This window comes from Ambystoma mexicanum, chromosome 10, assembly GCF_040938575.1.
Source record: "Ambystoma mexicanum isolate Mex_15411 chromosome 10, UKY_AmexF1_1, whole genome shotgun sequence".
Classification (NCBI taxonomy): Eukaryota; Metazoa; Chordata; class Amphibia; order Caudata; family Ambystomatidae; genus Ambystoma; species Ambystoma mexicanum.
This window is the reverse complement of record NC_090932.1, coordinates 1,274,313,126-1,274,340,580: the sequence shown is the minus strand read 5'-3', so window position 1 is coordinate 1,274,340,580 and position 27,455 is coordinate 1,274,313,126. Positions and strand designations below refer to the sequence as shown.

The window sequence follows — 27,455 nt, the reverse complement described above, 5'->3', positions numbered from 1 at the left end:
TGGGCTTTTTAAGAAGGGGGATACCCCATACATCCTTCAGGTTATCTGGGACAATGCCTGTGCTGAACGATGAGTTTATAAAGGCATTAATCAAGTGAGCTAATTCGCGTGAAGCCTCCTTGATAAGAGCTGGGCACGAGTCACCTTGGCAGTTGGATGGTTTGAGTTCACTGATGATGCTTTCAACCTCTGTGGTTGTTAGTGGCGGGAAACAATGGTTTACGGGCGTGGTTACGCCATGCAGAGAATCGAGTCGCGGGGCGAATCTGGAGGCTGGTATTTTTGTCATTGATTTGGAGTGTGGCTATTTTACCAAGGAGCGCTTTTTGAATATTAGCACACCAGGTGCAGTCTTTACTACAGGTGTGTAAAGGGCAGAGGGGGATTCAAGTTATTTTAGTATCTTAGCAAGCTCTCCTTGGTGTTGGATTCCACTTTTAAGATGCGCTTATTGTATTTGTCTTTTGCCTGGAAGATACCACCTTTGTAGTTTGAGGATGCCAAGAGGCTGTCTTCATCAGGGTGCGTAGGGTTGCTTTTCCAGCAGGCTTCAGAGTTTCGTTTTTCTTTACGTAGCACTCAAGTGTGGTGTAAACCAGGAGTTGGTGAGCATGCGGTTTGGGTTTCCTGGATTTAATGGGTGCAATAGAGTCCAATGCTTTCAGCATAGTCTGATTGAACGTATACACTAGGACAGTGGGGTCTGTGCATGATGACAGTTAAGAGCTGGTAGGCGGGGGGGGGGGCAGTTTTTCACAAGTTATGTCCCTCTTATTTCTTGTACAGATTGCAAGCGCAATTTCCTGTCTGACACAAAGGTCGTTGGCTATGATGTTAAAGGTCAGCAAATGGTGGTCAGTCCACGCACACGGTTGGTTAGACTATGTTGAAATTTAGTTCAGCTAACCAGTCAGGAGTTCTGCCCTTGTTTTGGGTAGGTTCCCTGATGGTGTGTAAAGCCTAGGTTGGATAATGTGTGTGTTTACTAGTTTTAGATTTAGTGTTTTTAGTACTAGGAGACAGGGAGATGCTAGGGGCGGTTGCTAGAAGCAGTGTGGAAATCAAAGGCGTGATGTTGCTGGGATGGTGACGGGCAGCGCAAGGGAGTCTGTAGCAAAGTCTGAGGTTCCTTGCATGTACAGTGAAAGGGTGGGTGGGGTTAGTAGCAAAATGCTCTGGCCAAAGGGCAGGGGGGGTTGAGGTATGGGTTGCTAGTGGGTGTTATGGAGGCAAATGCAGAGCTAGTGTGAGACTGCGAGGCAGTAGGCATGGTGGGACTGTGGGATTGTCCTCTCCAATTTAGAGATGTGTCCTGAGTAGGTGTCTGAAGGCAGTATCATGAGAATGGGTGTCTCAGTTGGGGTAAGCTGGGTAAACAAAGGAATTTCCCGCCCTGAATGTCGGGGGAAGGAACAAGAAAGGACAAGAAACAATAAAAAGGCAAAAAAACAATGGGGCAGTTTTGTTACTGTATGGGCGTCCTTCGCTAGGGACGGGAGACCATCTTTTTCACCAGAAAAATCTTCCCCTTTAAATTTAGAGGTGCTCAGGGGCACAGCCCTGGAAGCATGCGCCCACCGGCGCCACTCAGTCCCCATTGACGCATCGACAATATACAACATTGCCTAATGACACCATTATTATTAGGGGGAGGACGGTGGGACATTGGAGGAAAGGGGACTATGGACTAAGTGCGTTAGTCACTACAGTGAGTAACTTAATTACTGTTACGTCCCGTCCCTCCATACTGTATGGGAGATTACAACTGAATGAAGCCCTAGGGTGGAGAGGAGCCTCTCCCTAAGCAAACAGGTTTTTCAGAACCACCTGCCTGAAAGCCGCGTCTGACCTAGGAGGCGGCGTCTAGACAGTAGTGCTTGCAAAAAGCCGGAAGAGTGGCCAGTCGGCCGCCCTGCTTATGACTTGCCACAGTACATGCCGTTGGAATGCAATGGTCGTGGCATTGGTCCTGACCGTATGGGCATGCAAATTGGCCGGAACTGGTCTGCGCTGGCCCTCATAAGCCTCCTTGATGGCCCTGACCATCCACCTCGCGATGGAGACCTTGGAAGCCTGATAACCTGGCCTTGAACCACCAAAGGAGGGCATCCAACTTGCGGAATTCCTTCGGCCTGTCCAGGTAATACTTCAGAGCGCCTCCGACATCCAGACTATGCAAACCCTTTGGAGGCTTATCCTTAGGGTCGGCGAAGAAGTTGGGTAATACAATCTCCTAGTTCAAGTAGAAGGCGGATGAGACCTTGGGTAGGAACGCCGACCACCCTATCATTGTGGAAAGTGGTGTAGGGCTCTGGTGCCACAAGGGCCTGGATTTTGCTGACTCTGCAAGCTGAGGTGAGGCCCGCGAGTAGGGCGGTCTTTACAGTGACCAGCCTGATGTCCGCAGATGCCATTGGCTCGAAAGGTTTGTGCACCAAGGGCCCCCCCCCCCCCCAACACTACATTGGGGTCCCACACCGGGTGTGGCTTCTTTATGGGCAGGTACAGCCTCTGGAGGCCCGCCAGATACCGGTTGACCAACGGGTTGGAGGAGGAAAAGAGACCCTCTTTCGTATTCCTGTAGGCACCTATGGCGGACAGATAAATGCGGCATGTGTCGACCTGCACTCCAGAGTGGGCGAGGCGTGCCGAGAAGTATAATACATCATTCAATCAGCACCTAGTGGGGGGGGGGGGGGGGGGGGGGGATTCAGTCTCCTTCGAGTTGGCCCAATGACAGAATATAGACCATTTGCTCGTATATTGGCTCCCGGTAGCCTTGCTTCTAGCGCCTTGGATGATCTCCAGGTTAGTCTGCGATAGGTCCAAGTGTTTCAGAGTGACCTGCTCAGGAACCACAGGGCTGTTTGAGCGGAGCCGGGTGGAGAACCCTGCCCCGCTGCTGGGTCAGGAGCGGAGCTGGGCCCACTGGTAGGTGAATTGGGGTGATGCGAGGTGACACGATTGTTTTAGCCTGCAGATCAGCCTGTGAACCAGGGGTGCGGGGTACGATGTCCTTTCATCGCCTGCATTTTCATCCCATAGCATTTTAACGTGCATATTACAACAAATACGCATATCAAATTTTGGGTAGGGGTGGTACAGGGCAGGTAAGGGTTTGCGCGGGTAGGCAATAGCCAAAAATAAGTGTGGGAGAGGGCCCCCTGCGTCAACCCAGAAAACTGAGCATTTTTGATTGAATGTGCATGTTAAAATTACAAGGGATGAAATTGCAGGTGACAAAATGACATGGAACCAGGTGTGGGCGGAAAGGCGTATGCAGTTAGGTAGTTCCATTGCATCTGAAATGCACCGCCCAGGGAGCTGGGGACCTGTCCCTGCCAAGAGGCAAACTCCTGGCATTTCTTGTTATGTTGGGAAGCAAACAGATCCAAGTTACTTACCTGTCACTGTTCTCCAACATGGGTCTGGCATGGATTCACATGCTCATGAATATTCCCCGTCAGGCCGGGAATCCTTGGTAAAGAAAAAATCAGTTTCGTTTCTGATCTGTCTTTCTTAGTAGTAACCAATCACTGATCTCTGGGTCATACTGCCCTCTACCTAAGCCCCTCCCCTGGCAGCCATCCTCAGATTTGGTAGCACGTAAAGTGGCAGTGACACCAAGTGAAGAGCCGCAGAGGGGAAGGAGGGAGGGTTCGCATGTGAATCCATGCCAGACCCATGTTGGAGAACAACAGTTACAGGTAAGTAACTTGTTTCTTCTCCAGCATGGGGTCTGGCATGGATTCACATGCTCATGAATATAAGAATACATAGCAGTATGCACATGCACAACCACGGGAGGTGGCAACAGGCTCAACATTAAGCAATACAACAACTCAACATTAAGCATCTCTTACCTCCTCACCAGGCTCATCTTAAGAGAACAGGTTGCGCAGCACTGCTTAGCCGACCCTGGACTCCTCCCTGGAGTCCCGATCGACACAGTAGAATCTTGTGAAGGTGTGCGTCGACCTCCACTTAACAGCCCTGCAGATGTCCAGCAGGGGCACACCAGACAGGAACGCCGTGGTAGCAGCGATCGCTCTGGTCGAATGGGCTCTCGGACGGCCGGGCAGCGGTCAGTTTGCCAACCGGTGACAGTGCATGATGCAGCCGGAGAGCCATCTGGAAATGGAAGCCTTCGAGAGAGCCTTACCTTGATTCACAGGTCCAAAGTTCACAAACAGCTGTGATATCTTCGTAAACTTTGTGCGGTCCACGTAGAACTTCAGCGCTCTAGCCACATCCAGCAAGTGCAAAGTCCTCTCGGCCGGAGACCAAGGCGATGGGAAGAAAACTGGCAACACCAAGGGCTCGTTGAAGTCCGATGGCACCTTGGGCATGAAGGAGGGGTGCGTCCTCAGCACCACCCTCGTGTCGTGAAAAGTCAAGTATGGAGGCTTGCAAGATAAGGCCTGGATCTCTCCCACTCGTCGTGCAGAGGTGATGGCCACGAGAAATGCTGTCTTCCACGACAGGAACTTCAACGGCGCCGAGTGCATAGGCTCGAATGGGGCCCCCATGGGGCCCCCATGAGCCTGGTCAGCACCACGTTGAGCTCCCACGCTGGGGCAGGGGCCTTCACCGGCGGGAACGATCGGAATAGTCCCTTCATAAATTCCTTCACCAGATGAGACCACAAGGACGCCCCTCCTGTAGTTCTGGTGTATCGGGAGATAGCAGCCAGATGCATCTTGGAGGCGTGAGCCAGTCAAGCTTTGGCCAGCGACAGTAGGTACGGCAATACTTGAGGGGCCGTAATCCGCAGAGGGTTAATCTTCTGTGCACGGCACCCGACTGAGAACCTCTTCCTGGCTTTTGCAAGAACCTCTCTGCAGTCAGCCGGGATATCGTATCATCCAAACTCTAGTGCTGCAGGTGCCAAGCCTGCAAGTTCAGCGACTCCGGGTTGTGATGGGAGAATGGCGCCTCCTTCTCTGGAGAAAAGATCTGCGTCCGTCGCCAGCTTGATAGGTCGACGAGGATCATCCTGGACCTCTTGAGCTGGTTGATGAGACGGAGCAGCAACAGCAATGGAGGGAACGCATACAGTAACAGGCCATCCCAAGGGAACGAGAAAGCATCGCCCACGCTCCTCGATTGTGCGAACCTGCGCCCAGAACACAGCTCGTAGCTCCAGGATGTTGATGCGACGGGAGCCAGAGGCCTCTTGCGTGGAGATCTCCGGTGTGGGCCCCCCATCCCTCCAGGGAGGCGTCCGTCGTTACGGTCTCCTGATACGCCGGGGCCTGAAAGTCCATGTCTGCAGCGAGGTGCGCACGGGCACCCCACCATAGAATCGCCCGACGGAACTCCTTGTCGAGCGTGACCCTGTCTTCGAAGCTGCCCGCTGCTTGAATCCAGCGGGCGTCGAGGAACTCTTGTAGCGGACGCATCCGAAGTCTGCAAAGGGGCACAAGGTAGATGCATGAGGACATCATCCCGAGGATCTGGCCTCACTCTGGCCACATCCGTGGCAAACAGGTGCTGCAGCTTGCCCAAAATGGCCTTCGTCCTTTCTTCCGACGGAGATGCCAATCGCTTCACTGTATGGAGCTTTGCTCCCAGAAACAGTGCCACCTGCAACGGGACCAGATGGGATTTGGGGTAGTTGATGGCGAATCCCAGCTCCGCAGCAGGCTGACGGTCCTCGCTGTGTGTTCGACAGAGAGTTCTCTTGACCCTGCACGGATTAGCCAGTCGTCCAGGTAGGGGTAGACGAGGATCCCTTGCAGATGCAGCCGCAGCCGCCACAGGTGCGAGGCACTTGGTGAACACCCTGGGTGCCGACTTTAATCTGAACTGCAGGGCTCTGAATTGGTAGTGACGCCCCTGGACTACGAATCTGAGGAACATTGTGTCCTTTTAGAATGGGGATGTGGAAGTAAGCATCCTCCAGGTCCAGTGACGATAGGAAGTCTCCCTCCTCCAGCTGTCCCAGCACGTGCTGGAGGGTGACCATCCTGAAGTTGTGTGGGTTGTAAACCCCAGGTCATGGAGTGCGTTTATAAGCGCAGACATGTGGAGAATCGCATCCGGAGATGAGGCCCGGACGAGCCAGTCGTTCAAGTATGGGTTGACGTGGTGGCCCTGAGGAGAGCAGCCACTGCGTTCATCAATCTGGTAAATACCGTGGGGGCTGAATTGAGGTTGAAGGGTAGCACCTTGTATTGGAAATGGCAGTCCATGATCGTGAAGCGCAGAAATGACTGATGCGGCTGCCAAAATCGGGACATGTAAATACGGATCCTTCAGATCCAGGGAGCACATCTAGCCCTCTGTTCAGTGTCTCTTCAATGAGAGCTGGCGTAACCATCTTGAATTTTTGTAGCGGAAGGGAGTTTGAGGGTGAAAAGGTCCAACAACTCAGGCCAGCCTGGTTCTGTATGGCGAAAATCCTGGAATAGAAGCCCAATCCTCTCTGGGAGGCTGGGACTTCTTACACTGCCTGGCTCTCAGCGAGCAACCGGATCTCCGCCAACAGAGTTGCTGTCCCAATCTGTGGTAGGGGAGGAAGGGACCGGTAGGCGGTACCCCTTGGAGACTACAGAGGATCCAGGGGACCAGTTTTGGTGTCAAAATTGCATGTGGGAGGCAAGCTTGCCTCCACTGGACACACTTGGACCAAGGCGGGGCGGGGCGTGTCATGCCTTCTTTCCCTCCGAGGCTGTTGCGGAGGAGGGGATTGGAAAAAGGCTTTGCCCCTGCCCCTTCCGTTTCCTCCGATGCGGACTCAGGGAACGGTCAGGTTGTCTGGACCTCTGTTCTTGGAAGTCTCAGAACCCACCAGACGGCCGGCTCTTGTCGGAGCGTTGATTGGACTGGGTGTACGCTTTGAGCATGGACTTCGTAAGAATAGATAAAAAGAACAGCTCACAAACCGCTAAGTCTATCTAATTCTTCATCTGTGGTGGAGTGGAAGGGGTCACTACCCTCGAATGCAAGGTCCAATATGCGTTCCTGGACGTCCAGGTTAAACTTGGTAGCCCGGAGCCAGGCCATTCTTCTCAGGTCCATGGCAACGCAGATGGTCCGGCCAGAGGTATCAATATGGGCCACTGCGGACTCCATGGTGTCCTGTGCTACAAGCCTGGCTTCGCCTAATCCAGCTTTGAAACAAGCCTGGCTTTCCAGGAGGTAATCCGCAATCTCCCACCATAGCCTTTGGTGAACAGCTGCCAGCAGGGAGGTGTTGGAGTACAGCTTTTTCCCCGTACGCCTCCAAGATCTTCTCCTTGCCCAACAGCGCCAAGGACAAGGTGGCCGACCGAAGCTTAGAATAGAGTGACGCTGCAGCAATCACCAAGGAGTGTGGCGGAGGATGAGCCGAAAGCAAACCAGTATCCCTCCCCCCCCCCCTCCAACTGCCTGTACTTGGTGTCGAGGCGCCTATTGACAAGTTGGCCCTAGTGCGGCTTGAGCCACCCCTTCTTGGCCAGGACAACAATGTCCTTCTGCATCAGGAGCCCAGTCTGAGGGGGTGGGGGTCCTTAGGGTGAGGACTTCTAGCAAGACCCCCCCCCTCCTCGGGCTGTTTGACCTCGGGCTGAGGAATGCCCAGCTATTCTTCCAGGACTGCAGGGCGTTTGTGGAAGGCCTTCGCTGAAGATGGCTTGTCAGGGTCGTCCTCGTCTGTATCCACCTGAGTGCTAGGAGGGTCCAGAACTGTAGAGGGGTACAAGGTGCCATGGACTGCAGTTCGGAGACCGGAGCAGGAGGCTGTTGTGGAACCGCCAGAACCGCCGCAGGCAGAGGGTCTGGAATAGGAGCCAGCAAGTGCAGCACTGGGGCCTGTGGCACCAGAGCCATTGGAGGAATGACTATGGGTACCGTGGGGTGACCTTTGGGAGCATGTCCCTGATCGTATGCCAAAGGATAGAGCCCATCTGGGGTGTTCGCATCAGCACCAGAAACCTTTTGAAGAACCTGTCTTCGGAGGCTGAAGAGGAGGTAGTAGATATTGACTGAGTGGCTGTGGGCTGCCTGGGCACACTGCCTGAGGTGCAGGGGAACCTGCCCTGCGCTGCTGATGGATAAGCTGTAGGCCACGTACCTGGTTGACACCAGTCCCACCTTGTGACTCATTCCTCCACCCGTTCTACTAGAGAAGGTATCTGACGATTGGCCATCTTGTCTGGCACGACTGCCATTTTGTCGAGCTGGGTGCCACATGCCAAAGTCGTGCTGCCTGGCTCGCTGGAACCAGCCTCGTCCAAGACGCTTGGTGTTGGAACATAAGGCCTATCCCACACCTCAGGCCAGGGCCTGGAAGGTGCCCTCGGCAGAGCTGCCGGTAGTGCTGTGTGAAGGCGCCCCCTTGGACATGCCAGTACTAGGGCATTGGCCCTCGAGAGTAACCCCCGGTAGAAGAACCTTGCGGTCCCTCATCACTGATACCAGAAGGATCCGGAGACCCCTAGGTCAAGAGTCTGGTAGCTGGACCAGCCTCGGTACTTGTGCAGGTACTAGAACCCGAGAGGTTCCTCCCGGTCAGACGCTTCATTGGAAAGGAGTAGCCCTTGCAGGGTGAGATGGTGAATAGAGGCCTTGCCTTTGGCCTTGAGCGATGTATGACAAAGTCCTTTAGATCCTCCGGAGCGGACTTCTGGAAGAGCTCTCTCCACCTAGCTAGCCTGTTCTAAAAAGGGCATGGGGGTCTGAAGTGGGGAAGAGCCCCTCACAGGCTGGACACCTGCTGAAGTCCGCTGAAGTTGCGTGGCGTCAGAGGACCAAGTATTTAAAAGAAAAAATACAAAGATGGAATATCTGGGGAAGAGCGCATGGTATTACATGGCCGAAGCCAAACCCAGGAGTGCTGGTGAAAATCGGCCCCTTCCCCTTGACACGGAAAGGGGACTGGGGAGTGGTGCTGGTGGGCGGGGTCAGGCAGGTGCATGCTCCTAGGGACGCGCACCTCCAAATTTGAAGCAGAAGATTTTTCTGGTGAGAAAGGTTCCGTCTCCCGTCCCTCATGAGGGACCAAGAAAGTATGGAGGAAAGGGGGGGGGGGAGAGGGGAGGACGCACGAGTATGAGCACCCTTTGCTGCCTTTACAGCAGCTGTGAACACAGACCGCGGTAAAGGTGCAAATTAATACAGGATATCACTACCATCAGACACTGATGGTAAGCTTGTCCCTGTAACAGAATTGTTCATTTTAGTGTGAAAGGTGATACATTGCATCTCTGCACTACTCCACATAAAGTGGGGTATGCTGATTTCACCTAATATGTTAAAAAGGGATCCAAAGATCCCTTCTGCCCTTGGGAACTGTAGCTCTCTCCAGGTTAGCCAGAGGAAGTTTAAAAGGGGAGACCCTAGGTCAACCCGGCAAAAACAGGCACTTATTGCCAAAAAGCTGTTAGAGGATAACTTTAAAAAGACAATATGAAGAATTTAAAAAAATGACCTATAAAAAGAGTAAAAGATTCTGTGGCTGTGGAAAAAGGTTCCCACACAGGTATAAGGAAAAATATCCCACTAGTAAAGCAAACAGTTCTGGGGTTGACATAAGTCAGGAAGATTTACCATTTCTATGAAAATTTTACCCAACACCAGGCACTGTAAAGACTCTGGGCACCAACTTCAGTCCAAAGACCAGGAACTTCCGATGTTTTTCGTTAATGGGGACGTGGCAGCGTCCTCTAGATCAGACGACAACAGGAAGTCTCCCTCCTCCAGTTGGCAGAGCATGTGCTGCAACTTTCATGCTGAATTTTTGGAACTTGATGTAGTTGAGTCGATCAGGAATGGGCCTCCAGCCCCTGGTCTTTCTTACTAAGGTATCTCGAGTAAACAGCAGAGCCCTGGAGTCTCTTCGGAAACAGCTCTTCAGAACAGTGACACATGGAAGTCTTCCAGATTTCCCAAAGGTTTAAATACCTTCTCTTGGTTAAACTACTGTTTCCAAGAGCAGTGAAGTGAAATTGACACATTGTAAACTTTCTAGAACCAGCACACACTAACTTATAATAGGGTGCTGGAGGGGTTACTTCGTATCCCCTTTGTCTAGCTTCTCATGTAACATTTTTTGTTACCCTTTCCTCGATGAATGGCTGGTGGCAGAGGTTTACTTTTAACTACCATGGTGTGCATTTACCGCGGGCTGCGTTCACAGCTGCAGTAGAGCACCCAAGGGTGCCATTTTCGTCAAAATGGCCCGGTCATTTTTCAGCATCTCTTGGTGGAAAGGTCCTTCTTGAGATTTACTCAATGTGCCAAACCAGGTTTAGTCCCGTGGTTCGTTTTGTTTTTGGCAGGATTCACGAGTGAATCCCGCCTCTGGCCCCAAGGGTGTATGGCGGGGGCAGGAAGCGAGGGAGATGCCCGAAACTCCCTGTGCTTAGTCTCCTAGGAGACAGGATTGCACTCCTAGGTGATTTATCAGCTGGCTGTCCGGCAAGGACAGCCACCCTGCTGGGTGATTGACAGCTAGGCTGGAATGGAAGAAACCTGCATAAAAAGGCGAGGCTTTTTGGCTTGGAAGGCAGAGTCGACCACTGGACGAAGGAATCTCAAGAAGAACTTGAAGACGCCACCTGCTGCAACTCCTGGACGGTTGGTTTGCCCGTGAAGCCCTGCTGCTGTGCTGAAACTCAAATTTCGTTTCGATCTAGAGAATAACTGCAAGGATGACTTCTCCCCTTGAGTTGGTGGGACCAATCAACTCTAAAGTAAGCCACCTGGACATCCTCTTCGAGCTGGTTGAAATTACACTGCAGTTGCTGCTGGAACCGAATAGCCAGGAAGAGGAACACCAGATTGTCTGCGTTGCTTTTAAGTTGGCCAAGAGCTCCAAGAAGATCATCCGGACTCCCAGTAAGTAGGACTGTCCGAGCCTGAGCCACCTCAACAGAGTGCTGGACCACAGATGCAAGGAAAGCCCATCTTGACAGCCAAGGGTCTGCGGTGTTGCTATTTGCTTAGACACGAGGAGCTGAAACCACAAAAAGTGCCACTGAATAGAAGTTGGTCCTTTTCTGTCGCTGATCGTCCCGTTGCAGTGCAGGAGTCTTCCAGACGTCCTCCGTCTTGTCCCCACGACGGAGACCCAGGAACACTGGATCTGCAGAGCTGCACAGGAACAGAATCCAGCCAAAGCCCTTTTCTTCTAACCAAAGGTACTGTTGTCTAAAAGAACATAACTCTTGCTGTAACCTTACTTGTTCTCTGCTGAGACTCGTCTTGGTTGCTATGTAGAGTTGCTAGCAGCTGCTTTACTTCACAAGCCTAATCAGATTGTGGCCCTGCTTGGATTTCTTCTTTTCTACAAATACTTCTAAAACATTGTGCAAGACTTTTACTTACCTGCAAAAAGTGCTCAAGCTCACCTAGACTTTTGCCCAATTGACTTTGACCTAGCCTGGCTCCCTGAATGACTTCCCTCCGACAGTGTTTTGTCTTCCTTCCAGGAAGGGGTCAACTAACTTTGCATTGAGGGTTACCAAAAGTACTTACCTGCTTCAGAATATTTGTGTGATCTCTTGTTTTTTTTTCTAATATCTTTTTCTTTGACATACTCCCAAGTCTGATTTTAAATACAAACAGCGATATATTAATGTCCAGTGTCCTAGTTACTAAAGTCACCTGAGGGTGTAGAAAGTGTGTGCCATTCCAAAGGGGTACTTACTGATTTGGACATTTTAAGAGTGTATTTTGGAGTGTATGTGTGTCACTTCTGGAAACTTCCAAGAAGAAACACTCGACGATTCCGCCCCTGAGGAGCGATGAAAGTTGCGAAAAACAGATACTGTTAGGCAAAGTTTGTATGCAGTACCCTCTGGGACAACTACGCACAACTAGGACTACAGGTGTTAGCAAAACTAACCTTTGGTACAAGTCTGTACCACATAGTTTTTGGTAGCGAGCTGAGCAGCCAGGCTTATCTCAAGAGGGGAAACACTTATTAATTTATTACACAATTTATAAAGCATTCACTAAATGAGGCAATCAATATCACAAAAATTATACTACAGTACTGATTACTAAACAGTTGAGCTCCCTTGAGGTAGGAGCAAAATAGCTTTGAAGTAGGAGCAAAAAGGTTTAAGTTAAAACGAATATTACAGTTACTCTAAAACAGTGCAAATAGATTGCGTTCACCAGAGGAGTTGATTCAATGCAATAGGTAGGCCAAAGTCAATGGGCTAGTTAGTGTCTTGAAGGAACAAGTTACTTACCTGTAACTGTTGTTCTCCAGCATGGGGTCTGGCATGGATTCACATGCTCATGAATAAAGAATACATAGCAGTACACACATGCACAACCACGGGAGGTGGCAAAGGCTCAACATTAAGCATTACATCAAACTCAACATTAAGCATCTTACCTCCTCACCAGGCTCACCTCAGGCGAACAGGTTGCGCAGCACTGCTTGGCCGACCCTGGACTCCTCCCTGGAATCCCGGTCGACAGTAGAATTTCGTGAAGGTGTGCGTCGACCTCCACGTAGCAGCCCTGCATATGTCCAGCAGGGGCACACCAGATAAGAACGCCGTGGTAGCTGCGATCGCTCTGGTGGAATGGGCTCTCAGACGGCCAGGCAGCGGTCGGTTTGCCAACCGGTGACAGTACATGATACAGCCGGAGAGCCATCTGGAAATGGAAGCCTTCGAGAGAGCCTTCCCCTGATTGACAGGTCCAAAGTTCACAAAGAGTTGTGACGTCTTCTGAAAACACTTTGTGCGGTCTACGTAGAACTTCAGCGCTCTAGCCACATCCAGCGAGTGCAAAGTCCTCTCATCCGGCGACGAAGGCGACGGGAAGAACACAGGCAACACCAAGGGTTCGTTGAGATGGAAGTCCGACGGTACCTTGGGCTTGAAGGAGGGATGCGTCCTGAGCACTACCCTCGTGTCGTGAAAAGTCAAGTACGGGGCCTTGCAGGAAAGGGCCTGGATCTCTCCCACCCGTCGTGCGGAGGTGATGGCCACAAGAAACGCTGTTTTCCACGACAGAAACTTCAACGGGCCGAGTGCAGAGGCTCGAACGGAGGTCCAATGAGCTTGGTCAGCACCACGTTGAGCTCCCACGCCGAGGCCGGAGCCTTCACCGGCGGGAACGATCTGAACAGTCCCTTCATGAACTCTTTCACCAGACGATGAGACCACAAGGACGTCCGCCCCGTGGTCCTGGTGTATCGGGAGATCGCAGCAAGATGAATCTTGATGGACGCGTGTGCCAGTCCAGCTTTGGCCAGCGTCAGCAGGTACGGCAGTACTTGGGGAGCCGTAATCCGTAGAGGGTTAATCTTCTGTGCGTGGCACCAGACAGAGAACCTCTTCCATTTGTGTCCGTAGCATTTAAGAGTCAAGGACGCCCTGGCCTTTGCAAGAACCTCTCTGCAGTCGGCCGGTATGTCGTATCCTCCAAACTCTAGCGCTGCAGGAGCCAGGCCTGCAAGTTCAGCGATTTCGGGTCGCGGTGCGCCTCCTTCCCTGGAGAGTAGATCCGCGTCCACCGTCAGCTTGATTGGCGGGGACGCTGACAAGTCCAGAAGGTCCGGGAACCATATCTGCCTCGGCCACGCAGGTGCAACGAGGATCATCCTGCACCGTGACCTCTTGAGCTGGTTGACGAGCCGGATTAGCAGTGGCAAAGGAGGGAACGCGTAGAGGAACAGGCCCTCCCAGGGGAACGAGAAAGCATCGCCCATGCTCCTCGCCTGGGGAAACCTGCTGGCGAACCTCCGGCACTTGGAGTTCGTCGCCGTCGCGAACAGGTCGATCTGGGGTGTGCCCCACCGTCGGAAGAGGCGATCCACTAGATCCTGCCGTAGTTCCCACTCGTGGCACGAGCGCAGCTCCCTGCGGAGTGAGTCGGCAATGGTGTTTTTTATCCCTGCCAGATGAAACTGCACCAGAAACATCCCTTGGGCGACTGCCCAATGCCACAGGTCCTGCGCCTCCTTGGACAGTGCTGGGGACCTGGTTCCGCCCTGTTTCCTGATGTAAAACATGGTGGTGGTGTTGTCGGTGAAGATCCTCACCACCTTGCCCTTGAGGGACGAAAGGAAGGACCTGAGGGCCCAAAACACTGCACGGAGCTCCAGGACGTTGATATGTAAGGATTTCTCCATCGGGAGCCAAAGGCCTCTTGCGTGCAGATTTCCGGTGTGCGCTCCCCACCCTTCCAGGGAGGCATCCGTGGTCACTGTCTCCTGGTGGGCTGGGGTCTGGAAGTCCATGCCCGCCGTCAGATGCGCGCGGGTGCCCCACCACCGGATCGCTCGTCGGAAACTCTCGTCGAGTGTGATCCTTTCCTCGAAGCTGCCCGTCGTTTGGATCCAGCGCGCGTCCAGGAACTCCTGCAACGGGCGCATCCGGAGCCTGCACATGGGAATGAGGTAGATGCAGACATCATTCCGAGGAGGGACTTGATGGACCTCACCTTGGCCGCGTCGGCCACCAACATCCGCTGCACCTTGCCCAGGATGGTCCTGGTCCTCTCCTCCGACGGGGAGGCCAGAAGGGACACAGTGTTGAGCCTCGCTCCCAGAAACAGAGTGTCTTGCGCGGGTACCAGGTGGGATTTGGCGTAGTTCACGGAGAATCCCAGGTCCGTGAGAAGTTGGACGGTCCTTGCCGTGTGAACCACGGCGAGCTCCCTTGTCTTGGCTCGGATGAGCCAGTCGTCCAGGTAGGGGTAGACGTGGATCCCTTCGCGGCGCAGCTGAGCCGCCACCGGTGCGAGGCACTTGGTGAACACCCTGGGTGCCGACCGTAGACCGAAGGGGAGGGCTTTGAACTGGTAATGACGCCCTTGGACCACAAACCTGAGGAATTTTCGGTGCCCCTTCAAGATGGGAATATGGAAGTAGGCATCCTCCAAATCCAACGACGACAGGGAGTCTCCTTCCTCCAGCTGACCCAGGACGTGCTGGAGGGTGACCATCCGGAACTTTTGCGCCTTGATGAACTTGTTCAGACGTCGCAGGTCCAGGATGGGGCGCCATCCCCCCGTCTTCTTCTTCACGAGGAAGTATCTCGAGTAGACTCCGGAGCCCCGAAGCCTCTTTGGGACGAGTTCGGTGGCGCCCTTCTTGAGCATCGCCTTCACCTCCAGGAGAAGTTGAGGGACGTGAAGTTCTTTCCTGGCCACGGGAGGGACGCGCGGACACTTTCTTTGAAACTCGAGCGCGTGGCCCCGGGCCAAGGCATCCAGCACCCAACGGTTGGTGGAGATTGACTCCCACACGCTGACGAAGCTCGCCAGCCGGCCTCCCACCGGGGTGCTTCGGTGGGGGCCCGACCCCCCGGCCGGTTCAATCCTGCTTCGACGAGGCTTTAGCGCCTTGTCCTTGGCGACGACGGCGGGGTCCGCCAGACTTGCCTCGTCCTCTGTAGGCCTCCTGAGACGACGAGCGGGCCACTTGACGGTAGGAGGAGAAACTGACGCCGGAACCTTTGGAGGCGCCCTTGCCTCCGCTGCTCCGAAAGGGCGTCCGTCGTTGTTGCAGAACCCCAAGGGCCTGGGCCGCCTCGGTGTCCGCTTTAATGGCCTGAAGGGAATCATCCACTGTTTTCCCAAACAGGTTGTTCCCATCGAAGGGCATGTCCAGGACTCTGGTCTGAACGTCTTGACGGAAGTCCGTAGCCTTGAGCCATCCACGCTGCCTAAGGCAAACGCCGTTGCCCAACTGGCAGAACCCAGTGTCGGCGATGTCCGTTGCAACGGTAATGGCGTGGTCCGAAGCCACCTCACCTTCCTGCAGGATCTCCAGGGCCTCTGCCCTCTTGTCGTCCGGCAAGAAGTCCAGCAGGGGAGCCAGTTTGTACCAGAGCTCCCTGTCGTATTGGGCCACGATAGCCAAGGCATTGGCAGCTTTAATCGTCGTCGCTGCAGACGAGATGACTCTGCGTCCCATAGCGTCCAATTTCTTTCCCTCGCCGTCCGGTGGGGAAGTCGATGTGGAGGCCGCACCCCCCCCCTGCTTTTTTCCTGGCCGCCGCGGAGACGACGGAGTCCGGAGTAGGCTGCGCCCGGAGGCACAGGGGGGCCGTGTCCGGGACCCGGTACTTTTTCTCGTACCGGTCTCTTCTAGCTGGCGTCGTGGAAGGGTTCTTGAGGAGGGTGAGGCCCTCATCCCAAATGTCGTCCAATAGAGGCACCGCAAGGACCGTCTTCCTCTTGGCCTCGCGCCGCTGATAAAGGAAACCTTCCTTCTCCTCAGGGCAGAGTTGGAAAAGCTTGGATGCCCTGGCGATCATTGAGTGGAACGATCCAATCTCGTCGGGCGGAGAAGCCCTGGTGGGAGGCGACTACGGTACATCCTCGTCGTATACCTCGTCGTCCGTACCCGTCGCTGCCGTGTCAGTCCCCGTATCATCCCCTCGGGTGGACGGGGAGGAGGGCTGGAAGGGGCGCGACGGCTGAAAAGGAGGTGGATCCATCCCAACGGGCCGGTCTTCTTCCACGCCGAGGCCGTGGCTTAAGACCTCGACCAGCTCCTCCTCCGAGGTTGAGGCCGAATCTACGACGACGCCCTGCCCCCCCTTTTTCTTCCCCACGGGGGATTTCACGGGGGTCCTATCGATGGGCACAAAAGAGGACTCCCTCCGAGGTGGCAGGGAGACTGAGCCCCGAGGTCGCCACCACTGGTGTAGCCTCCACAGGCTGAGCCAGGGCCGCCGCGACAGTTTCGATAGAGGGCTTGGCCGGATGGATTAAGGCCTTCACCACCTTAGGTGCGCTCACCGCCTTATCCTTGAGGGGGGGGGGGGGGGGGGGGGGGGGACACTGCCTCGCTCCCCCTCCGAGCTCGACCGGGGCCGCTCCAGGAGCTTCGCCGGGTGCTTGGCCTTCCTCTTACCCGACCCAGAGCGTTGGCTCGTGGTTGATGGTGCCGGGGACGGTGCGCCCTGCCTGGCGCCCGTAGAGCCCGACCGTTCGGCGCTCCCGGTGCCAGCGGACTCGCGGTGCTTGGCCTTATGTTGGACCCCCGTCGCCGGGGCGTCCTCAAAGGTCTTAGAAGACCGCTCGGATTTCTTCCTCTTCTCGCCGGACGGGCTCTTCCCTTCTAGCCAGTTGGCGAGACGTTGATGGCGGTCCTTCATGGTCCGCTCCGACATGTTGCCGCAAAACGCACAGTCCTTCTCCACGTGCGTCTTGTCCTCATGTAGGCAGTAAAGACAAAGAGTGTTCGTCCTCCTTGAAGACGTTATGCAGCTGGCATCCAGGGCAGACCCTGAACAGCTTTCCGGGCGTCGAGCTTCCCTTCTCTTGGGCCATGACCGGGCCTGAGAAACTTCTGGAGTCCTCCAAAAGCATAGCTCGACGAAATCTTCACCCTTGAGGGGCGCAGACGAATCCGAAACGGGTCCCCGTTGATCGGAGAGTCGGTGGAGCTTGAGGCTCTTTTGACCGAAAAAAACGAAGTTTTTGAGAAAAAAAGTGAAAAAAAAGCACTAACGCTCGAGAGCAATAGCACGAGGATCCCAACACATGAACGTGCGGTAAAAATCTGAAGATGGCTGCCAGAGGCGGTGCTTAGGTAGAGGGCAGTCATTGGCTGTGGTCAGTATGACGCAGAGACCAGTGATTGGTTATTACTACGAAAGACAGATCAGAAACGAAACCGATACTGGTTTTTCCTTTACCGAGGATTCCCAGCCTGACGACGTGGAATATTCATGAGCATGTGAATCCATGCCAGACCCCATGCTGGAGAATAAGTAAAAACGGTTCTGGTATTTAAAAAACAGAAAGGTCTTTGCCACGGTTCTTAGAAATAGTTCACGGAAGAAAGTTTCATATGTCGGGTCACTAGCTGACTAGGCCTGCAAGTTGCCAAAGTTCCACAAACTTTTCCGGTGAGCGGCAAGTTCTCTCGGTCAGGTTTTCACAGTACCTTATATTGAAGAAGGAACAAGTTACTTACCTGTAACTGTTGTTCTCCAGCATGGGTCTGGCATGGATTCACATGCTCATGAATATTCCCCGTCGTCAGGCTGGGAATCCTCGGTAAAGAAAAAACCAGTATCAGTTTCGTTTCTGATCTGTCTTTCGTAGTAATAACCAATCACTGGTCTCTGCGTCATACTGACCACAGCCAATGACTGCCCTCTACCTAAGCACCGCCTCTGGCAGCCATCTTCAGATTTGGAAGCACGTGAAGTGGCAGTATGACCAAGTGAAGAGCCGCAGAGGGGTAGGCGGGAGGGTTCGCATGTGAATCCATGCCAGACCCATGCTGGAGAACAACAGTTACAGGTAAGTAACTTGTTCCTTCTCCAGCATGGGGTCTGGCATGGATTCACATGCTCATGAATAAAGAATACATAGCAGTACACACATGCACAACCACGGGAGGTGGCAAAGGCTCAACATTAAGCATCACATCAACTCAACATTAAGCATCTTACCTCCTCACCAGGCTCACCTCAGGCGAACAGGTTGCGCAGCACTGCTTGGCCGACCCTGGACTCCTCCCTGGAATCCCGGTCGACGCAGTAGAATTTCGTGAAGGTGTGCGTCGACCTCCACGTAGCAGCCCTGCATATGTCCAGCAGGGGCACACCAGATAGGAACGCCGTGGTAGCTGCGATCGCTCTGGTGGAATGGGCTCTCGGACGGCCAGGCAGCGGTCGGTTTGCCAACCGGTGACAGTACATGATACAGCCGGAGAGCCATCTGGAGATGGAAGCCTTCGAGAGAGCCTTCCCCTGATTGACAGGTCCAAAGTTCACAAAGAGTTGTGACGTCTTCCGAAAACCTTTCGTGCGGTCCACGTAGAACTTCAGCGCTCTAGCTACATCCAGCGAGTGCAAAGTCCTCTCAGCCGGCGACGAAGGCGACGGGAAGAACACAGGTAACACCAAGGGTTCGTTGAGATGAAAGTCCGACGGTACCTTGGGCATGAAGGAGGGGTGCGTCCTGAGCACTACCCTCGTGTCGTGGAAAGTCAAGTACGGGGCCTTGCAGGAAAGGGCCTGGATCTCTCCCACTCGTCGTGCGGAGGTGATGGCCACGAGAAAAGCTGTTTTCCACGATAGAAACTTCAACGGGGCCGAGTGCAGAGGCTCGAACGGAGGTCCCATGAGTTTGGTCAGCACCACGTTGAGCTCCCACGCCGGGGCCGGAGCCTTCACCGGCGGGAACGATCTGAACAGTCCCTTCATGAACTCTTTCACCAGACGATGAGACCACAAGGACGTCCGGCCCGTGGTTCTGGTGTATCGGGAGATCGCAGCAAGATGAATCTTGATGGACGCGTGTGCCAGACCAGCTTTGGCCAGCGTCAGCAGGTACGGCAGCACTTGGGGAGCCGTAATCTGTAGAGGGTTAATCTTCTGTGCGTAGCACCAGACAGAGAACCTCTTCCATTTGTGTCCGTAGCATTTAAGAGTCGAGGACGCCCTGGCCTTTGCAAGAACCTCTCTGCAATCGGCCGGTATGTCGTATCCTCCAAACTCTAGCGCTGCAGGAGCCAGGCCTGCAAGTTCAGCGACTTCGGGTCGTGGTGGAGGATGGCGCCTCCTTCCCTGGAGAGTAGATCCGCGTCCGCCGGCAGCTTGATTGGCGGGGACGCCGACAAGTCCAGAAGGTCCGGGAACCATATCTGCCTCGGCCACGCAGGTGCGACGAGGATCATCCTGCACCGTGACCTCTTGAGCTGGTTGACGAGCCGGATTAGCAGAGGCAAGGGAGGGAACGCGTAGAGGAACAGGCCCTCCCAGGGGAACGAGAAAGTATCGCCCATGCTCCTCGTCTGGGGAAACCTGCTGGCGAACCTCCGGCACTTGGTGTTCGTCGCCGTCGCGAACAGGTCGATCTGGGGTGTGCCCCACCGTCGGAAGAGGCGATCCACCAGATCCTGCCGTAGTTCCCACTCGTGGCACGAGCGCAGCTCCCTGCTGAGTGAGTCGGCGATGGTGTTTTTTATCCCTGCCAGATGAAACGGCACCAGAAGAATCCCTTGGGCGACGGCCCAATGCCACAGGTCCTGCGCCTCCTTGGACAGCGCTGGGGACCTGGTTCCGCCCTGTTTCCTGATGTAAAACATGGTGGTGGTGTTGTCGGTGAAGACCCTCACCACCTTGCCCTTGAGGGACGGAAGGAAGGACCTGAAGGCCCAAAACACTGCACGGAGCTCCAGGACGTTGATATGCAGGGACTTCTCCGTCGGGAGCCAGAGTCCCCTTGCGTGCAGATTTTCGGTGTGCGCTCCCCACCCTTCTAGGGAGGCATCCGTGGTCACAGTCACCTGGTGGGCTGGGGTCTGGAAGTCCATGCCCGCCGTCAGATGCGCGCGGGTGCCCCACCACCGTATCGCTCGTCGGAAACTCTCGTCGAGCTTGATCCTTTCCTCGAAGCTGCCCGTCGTCTGGATCCAGCGCGCATCCAGGAACTCTTGCAACGGGCGCATCCGGAGCCTGCACATGGGAATGAGGCAGATGCAGGAAGACATCATCCCGAGGAGGGACTTGATGGACCTCACCTTGGCCGCGTCGGCCACCAACATCCGTTGCACCTTGCCCAAGATGGTCCTGGTCCTCTCCTCCGACGGGGAGGCCAGAAGGGACACTGTGTCGAGCCTCGCTCCCAGAAACAGTGCGACCTGCGCGGGCACCAGGTGGGATTTGGCGTAGTTCACGGAGAATCCCAGGTCCGTGAGGAGTTGGACGGTCCTTGCCGTGTGGACCACGGCGAGCTCCCTCGTCTTGGCGCGGATGAGCCAGTCGTCCAGGTAGGGGTAGACGTGAATCCCCTCGCGGCGCAGCTGCGCCGCCACCGGTGCGAGGCACTTGGTGAAAACCCTGGGTGCCGACCGCAGTCCGAAGGGAAGGGCTTTGAACTGGTAATGACGCCCTTGGACCACGAATCTGAGGAATTTTCGGTGCCCCTTTAGGATGGGAATGTGGAAGTAGGCATCCTCCAAATCCAACGACGATAGGAAGTCTCCTTCCTCCAGCTGACCCAGGACGTGCTGGAGGGTGACCATCCGGAACTTCTGCGCCTTGATGAACTTGTTCAGGCGTCGCAGGTCCAGGATGGGGCGCCATCCTCCCGTCTTCTTCTTCACGAGGAAGTAACGCGAGTAGACTCCGGAGCCCCGAAGCCTCTTTGGGACGAGTTCGATGGCGCCCTTTCTGAGCATCGCCTTTACCTCCAGGAGAAGTTGAGGGACGTGAAGTTCTTTCCTGGCCACGGGGGGGGACGCGCGGGCACCTTCTTTGAAACTCGAGCGCGTGGCCCCGGGCCAGGGCGTCCAGCACCCAACGGTCGGTGGAGATGGACTCCCACACGCTGACGAAGCCCGCCAGCCGGCCTCCCACCGGGGTGCTTCGGTGGGGGCCCGACCCCACAGCCGGTTCAATCCTGCTTGGACGCGGCCTTGGCCTCCTTGGCGACGACGGCGGGGGCCGCCAGACTTGCCTCGTCCTCTGTAGGCCTCTTGCGACGACGAGCGGGCCGCTTGACGGTAGGAAGCGAAACCGCCGCCGGAACCTTTGGAGGCGCCCTTGCCTCCGCCGCTCCGAAAGGGCGTCCGCCGTTGTTGCAGTACTCCAAGGGCCCGGGCCGTCTCAGTATCCGCCTTGATGGCCTGAAGGGAATCGTCCACTGTCTTCCCAAACAGGTTGTTCCCGTCGAAGGGCATGTCCAGGACCCTGGTCTGGACGTCCTGCCGAAAGTCCGTAGCCTTGAGCCATCCGCGACGTCGAAGGCAAACGCCGTTGCCCATCTGGCGGAACCCAGTGTCGGCGATGTCCGTCGCCACGGTGATGGCGTGGTCCGAGGCCACCTCACCTTCCTGCAGGATCTCAAGGGCCTCCGCCCTCTTGTCGTCCGGCAGAAAATCCAGCAGGGGAGCTATCTTGTACCAGAGTTCCCTGTCGTAGCGGGCCACGATAGCCAAGGCGTTGGCCGCTTTAATCGTCGCCGCCGCCGACGAGATGACTCTGCGTCCCATGGCATCCAATTTCTTTCCCTCGCCGTCCGGCGGGGAAGTCGACGTGGAGGCCGCACCCCCCCCCCGCTTTCTTCCTGGCTGCCGCGGAGACGACGGAGTCCGGGGTAGGTTGCGCCCGGAGGCATAGGGGGGCCGAGTCCGGGACCCGGTACTTTTTCTCGTACCGGTCTCTTTTCGCTGGCGTCGTGGAAGGGTTCTTGAGGAGGGAAAGGCCCTCATCCCAAATGTCGTCCAACAGAGGCACTGCGAGGACCGTCTTCCTCTTGGTCTCGCGCCGTTGGTAAAGGAAGCCTTCCTTTTTCTTCTCCTCAGGGCAGAGTTGGAAAAGCTCGGATGCCCTGGCGATCATTGAGTGGAACGATCCAATCTCGTCGGGCGGAGAAGCCCTGGTGGGAGGCGACGACGGAAAATCCTCGTCGTATGCCTCGTCGTCCGTACCCGTCGCTGCCGTGTCAGTCCCCGTATCATCCCCTCGGGTGGACGGGGAGGAGGGCTGGACGGGGCGCGACGGTTGAAAAGGAGGCGGTGGATGGATCCTTCTTTTCTTGGTAGGGGGAACACCAGAAGGTCCCGGTTCTGGATCCCCCGACGGGAGAGGTTCCTCCGTCGGTAACGGTAGTCTCGTCCTTATCTCGGAGCATAAGGACTGTATAGCCAACAAAATGGCCGCTGAGTTGTCTTGCGGCGCTGGCAGAGGGGAATCCGACGGGCGAGCAGGGGCCCCGTCGGTATCCTCGACGATGTCGTCGTCGTCACCTGCGTCGGGGCCCATTCCGACGGGCTGGTCTTGTTCCACGCCTAGGCCGTGGCTTAAGACCTCGATCAGTTCCTCTTCTGAGGTTGAGGCCGAATCTACGACGACGCCCTGCCCCCCCTTCTTCCCCACGGAGGGTTTCACGGGGGTCCTATCGATGGGCACGAAAGAAGACTCCCTCCGAGGAGGCAGGGAGATTCTGGGCCCCGAGGCCGCCACCACTGGTGCAGCCTCCACAGGCTGTGCCAGGGCCGCCGCGACCGTTTCGATAGAGGGCTTGGTCGAATGGATCAAGGCCTTCACCACCTTAGGTGCGCTCACCGCCTTATCCTTGAGGGAGGGGGCACTGCCACGCTCCTCCTCTGCCTTAGAGCTCGACCGGGGTCTCTCCAGGAGCTTCGCCGGGTGCTCGGCCTTCCTCTTACCCGACCCAGAGCGTTGGCTCGTGGTTGATGGTGCCGGGGAGGGTGCGCCCTGCCTGGCGCCCGTAGAGCCCGACCGTTCGGCGCTCCCGGTGCCAGCGGACTCGCGGTGCTTGGCCTTATGTTGGGCCCCCGTCGCCGGGGCGCCCTCAAAGGTCTTAGAAGACCGCTCAGATTTCTTCTTCTTCTCGCCAGACGGGCTCTTACCCTCCAGCCAGCTGGCGAGACGTTGATGGCGGTCCTTCATGGTCCGTTCCGACATGTTGCCGCAAAACGCACAGTCCTTCTCCACGTGCGTCTTGTCCCCATGAAGGCAGTAAAGGCAGAAAGAGTGTTCGTCCTCCTTGAAGACGTTCTGCAGCTGGCATCCAGGGCAGGCCCTGAACAGCTTTCCGGGCGTCGAGCTTCCCTTCTCCTGGGCCATCTCCGAGACCGGGCCTGAGAAGCTTCTGGAGTCCTCCGAAGTGTAGCTCGACGAAATCTTCACCCTTGAGGGGCACAGATGAATCCGACACGGGTCCCCGTTGATCGGATGTAGGATCGGTGGAGCTTGAGGCTCTTTTGACCGAAAGAATCGAAGTTTTTGTGAAAAAGCGCGAAAAAATAGCACTAACGCTCGAGAGCAATAGCACGAGGATCCCAACACATGAACGTGCGGTAAAAATCTGAAGATGGCTGCCAGAGGCGGTGCTTAGGTAGAGGGCAGTCATTGGCTGTGGTCAGTATGACGCAGAGACCAGTGATTGGTTATTACTACGAAAGACAGATCAGAAACGAAACTGATACTGGTTTTTTCTTTACCGAGGATTCCCAGCCTGACGACGGGGAATATTCATGAGCATGTGAATCCATGCCAGACCCCATGCTGGAGAAAAGAAATGCAGCTGAATACTTCTGTTCCTGGCAGTTCCTGCAGATCTCGCTGTCCCCGAGCCTTAGTCGTGGGGACAAAGGGAACTCAGGGGACTCCTGCACGGGTCACAAGGCTGGCAAATCTTCGATTGCGGTTGCTGTTCTTCCACCTGGTTAATCCGAACCAGCTCAGAGAAATGGTATCCAGGTGGCTTACGAGTTGATTGGTCCCACCAACTCAAAGGAAGAAGTCGTCCTTGAAAGGGCTTCTCTGTCGAGATGAATTTGGCGATTTGGACCTGTAGTAGGGCTCCACCAGGCAAACCAACGGTCCAGCAGTTGCAGCAGCAGCCCTCTTCCATTCTTTCATTCCAGTGGTCGACTGCCTTTCAGTACAAGAGACTCGCCTTTTAAACAGTTTTCGCCCATTCATTCCAGCCTAGCTGCCACTCACCCAGCAGGGTTGCTGTCCTTGCCGGACAGTCAACCAGCCAATCACACCAGAGTGCATTTGGGTCTCCTAGAAGACTAAAGCACAGGGAGTTTTGGGCACCTCCCTCACTTACTGCCCACCCCAGACACTCTGGTGCCAGAGGCGGTCTTCAGTACTGAAGCCCGCCAAAGGCATAGAAACAAAGGGACAACCTAGTTTGGCGTGAAGAGAAACTCTAGAAGGACCAAGACCGGGACCTGTTTAAACAAACGGGGCTTAGGCGCCATCTTGAAAAACATGTCTCCCGCGATATTTAGCTACCGGTGTTCACCGCCAGGAAAAATCATGGTAGTTTGTTGTAAAACCATTGCCTATGAATGCTACATGAGTTTCTAGACATAGGGGATACTAGGTAACCCCTCCAGCATTCTATTATAAAAGTGTGCTGGGTCTAGGAATTTAAAAAGACTAGTAAAGTCAATTTAACTAGATTCTCTGGGGAAGCCTAAAAAAGGCTTCCCTGTGACACATGAAACGATGCCGCCTATGGAGTGGTCTAAAACTCCATAATCAAAGAACACAAGAGACATCAAAATACAGAGTGCAAAAAAAGGCTCAAACTATCCCCAGGTTAAAAAAAAAAAAATCAAGTCCTCAAAATCTAGGGCAGTTGCTGGGGGTCTAAGGTGAAGCGAATTAGCACATTTATGAGAATTCTCCCTAATGGATAGCTGTTAGTCAGATGAAGAAACTATCGAGCACACGGGCTCCAACAAAAATAGAAGTTTCCTAGCAAAAAAAGCTCTAAAAACGAAGGAAGCCCTAAGAGCGAAACACGAGGACTCCCAACACTTGGGCGTGCAGTAAAAATCTGAAGATGGCTGCCGGAGGAGCTTAGGGAGAGGGAAGTCATTGGCTGGGGGCAGTATGACCCTGAGCTCAGTGGTTGGCTTATAGGCGGGAAAACAGTTTGTAAACGTTTTTTCTTTTACAGAGTATTCCCGGCCTGACAGGGAATATTCATGAGCAAGTGAATCCATGCCAGACCCCATGCTGGAGAAGGGAGACGATAAAGCACTAAAGTGCAGCTTCACTTTAATTTGAACTGCTCTATTTTACTGAGGATTCCCAGCCTGACGGGAATATTCACAGCATGTGAATCTATGAAAGATCCAATGCTGGAGATTACGACTAAGGCTATATGTACAGATTGTGATTTCAGCAGATTCACAAGCATCAGAAATACATTTTGAATTAATTTTAATGGAGTAAATTATCACCAAGTAATTTAGTTAAAACAGGAGACCCTTGCATTTTTATCGAGGCATGCTTATGGTTGGCAAAGGTGCTACGGACACTTTCTGTAACTGAATATCAGCATACCATATGCAGGAGAAGTGACAAGGTCTAAAGTACCCATCATACCTGGAGGTGGGAACGGTGGGGCAATAAACCCTTCAGGCCTGGGAGCCTTGCATTGGTTACATTCCAACCGCCACGAAAAGTTCTGATTTCCACAGCCCCTAGGTGCAAAACAATCAGAATAAATTATCAGCAAGCAATCAAACAATCAGAATGAAAATGTAACATACAACCATCTATGAAAATCAAATTATTTCTTGTAAGTGTGTGAAATGTAGCTTTCCCAATAGATACTTGGAATCCAGAAATGGTTTCAGATCCAGTTGTGGCTCAAATTCACTAGCGAGTGACCGTGAAAATGCATGTACAACGTGCTGTAAAACGTATCATTTTAACCACCATCTTAATCAATACTGTAGGGTAATAGGGGAACTGTTAGACAGATGTATCAGTGTTATGCTCAATAGCCTCGCCTGGTGAGAACCCCAGCACTCTTTACTGAACTTCTGGACCGTTTTCTTGTTCGCCAGAATGAGTGGAGCCTTTTTCCCCCTCATTTATTTCCTATTTGCTCGAACCATGGGAACTCTGTCCTTTAGGTTTTACATTATTTTAAGGAGTAGTGCTTTCTTCCATATAATCTTAAAAGCACCCGCTTTACACTTTTGCAGCACACAGCATCCTATGTGCAGTGTTGCTTTTTACCAGTCCTAAAACGTAACTTAAGAGATCAGCACACACCACCTTATGTTGAGTGCTGAGGGGATACCTAGTATCTCATCTCTGCTCTTGTAGAGTTTTGGTTACAGTGACAACCCTGTTAGGGAGAAGAACAAGTTACTTACTAACTGGTAACGTTCTTTCGATTGGATGTTCCTCCAACGTATTCCACATCTTTGACATGTAATGTCCACAGCTGTGTACTTTGGTAAACTTTTTCGGCAGAGGGCGTCAGGTCGATGTCTCTTGAAGGCCTCCGTCAAGGGTGACCTCACAATGTTATAAATAGGACGCACAGCACCCGTAGCCTCAGTTTATGTTTTTTCCTCCATAAGGAGTGACATGCACCTATCCAATGCCTGCTTGGCTGCACATAGCCTTGCGGAAACGTAAGCTGCAATCGCATAGAAAATTCTCCAGAGGAGCAGGCTGGGAGGGCGATGTGGAATACATTGGAGGAATATCCAATCGAAAGAACGTTACCAGTTGGCAAGAAACTTGTTCTTCGAATGGATTGTGTCCTCCAACGTATTCCACATCTTTGACAGACTCCCAAAGCAGTACAAGAAAATGGAGGAGGGAAAAGAATTTAGATTACCCAATCAGATGGCGGAATAAAGAATCGCCTTACCAAAGGCCATATCTTGCCCATGGATCGTATCCAGGGAATAATTTTTAACAAAGGTGTGGATAGAAGCCCATGTGGCTGCATCACAAATATCCCTAATAGGAACTCCCTGTTGAAGGGCTGTGGCAGTAGCCATACCCCTAGTGGAATGAGCTTGCAACCCTTCAGGAGGGTCCTTACCCGCCAATCGGTAACATTCAGTAATGGTGAGGATAATCCACCTGGACAAGGTCTGTTTGGTAACAGCCTGGCCCAATCGGTGTCCAGCATATCCCACAAAGAGCTGATCATCCACTCTGACCCCGGACATCCTAGAAATATAAAAGCTCAGAGCTCTCCTAGGGTCCAACCTATGGAATTGCTCCTCT

The 27,455-nt window shown here is 54.0% G+C and overlaps 1 protein-coding gene across 4 annotated transcripts in view; it reads right to left on the bottom strand.

The window, feature by feature from the left end:
- The window catches only part of EWSR1 (EWS RNA binding protein 1), a 360,583-nt gene that overhangs the window by 51,782 nt on the left and 281,346 nt on the right, over positions 1–27,455 (bottom strand). For all 4 annotated transcript variants that reach the window (XM_069619263.1, XM_069619264.1, XM_069619261.1 and 1 more), the window contains exon 15: positions 25,803–25,900. In XM_069619263.1, coding sequence (XP_069475364.1) covers positions 25,803–25,900 — 98 coding nt within the window. The remainder of the gene's footprint in view (positions 1–25,802; positions 25,901–27,455) is intronic.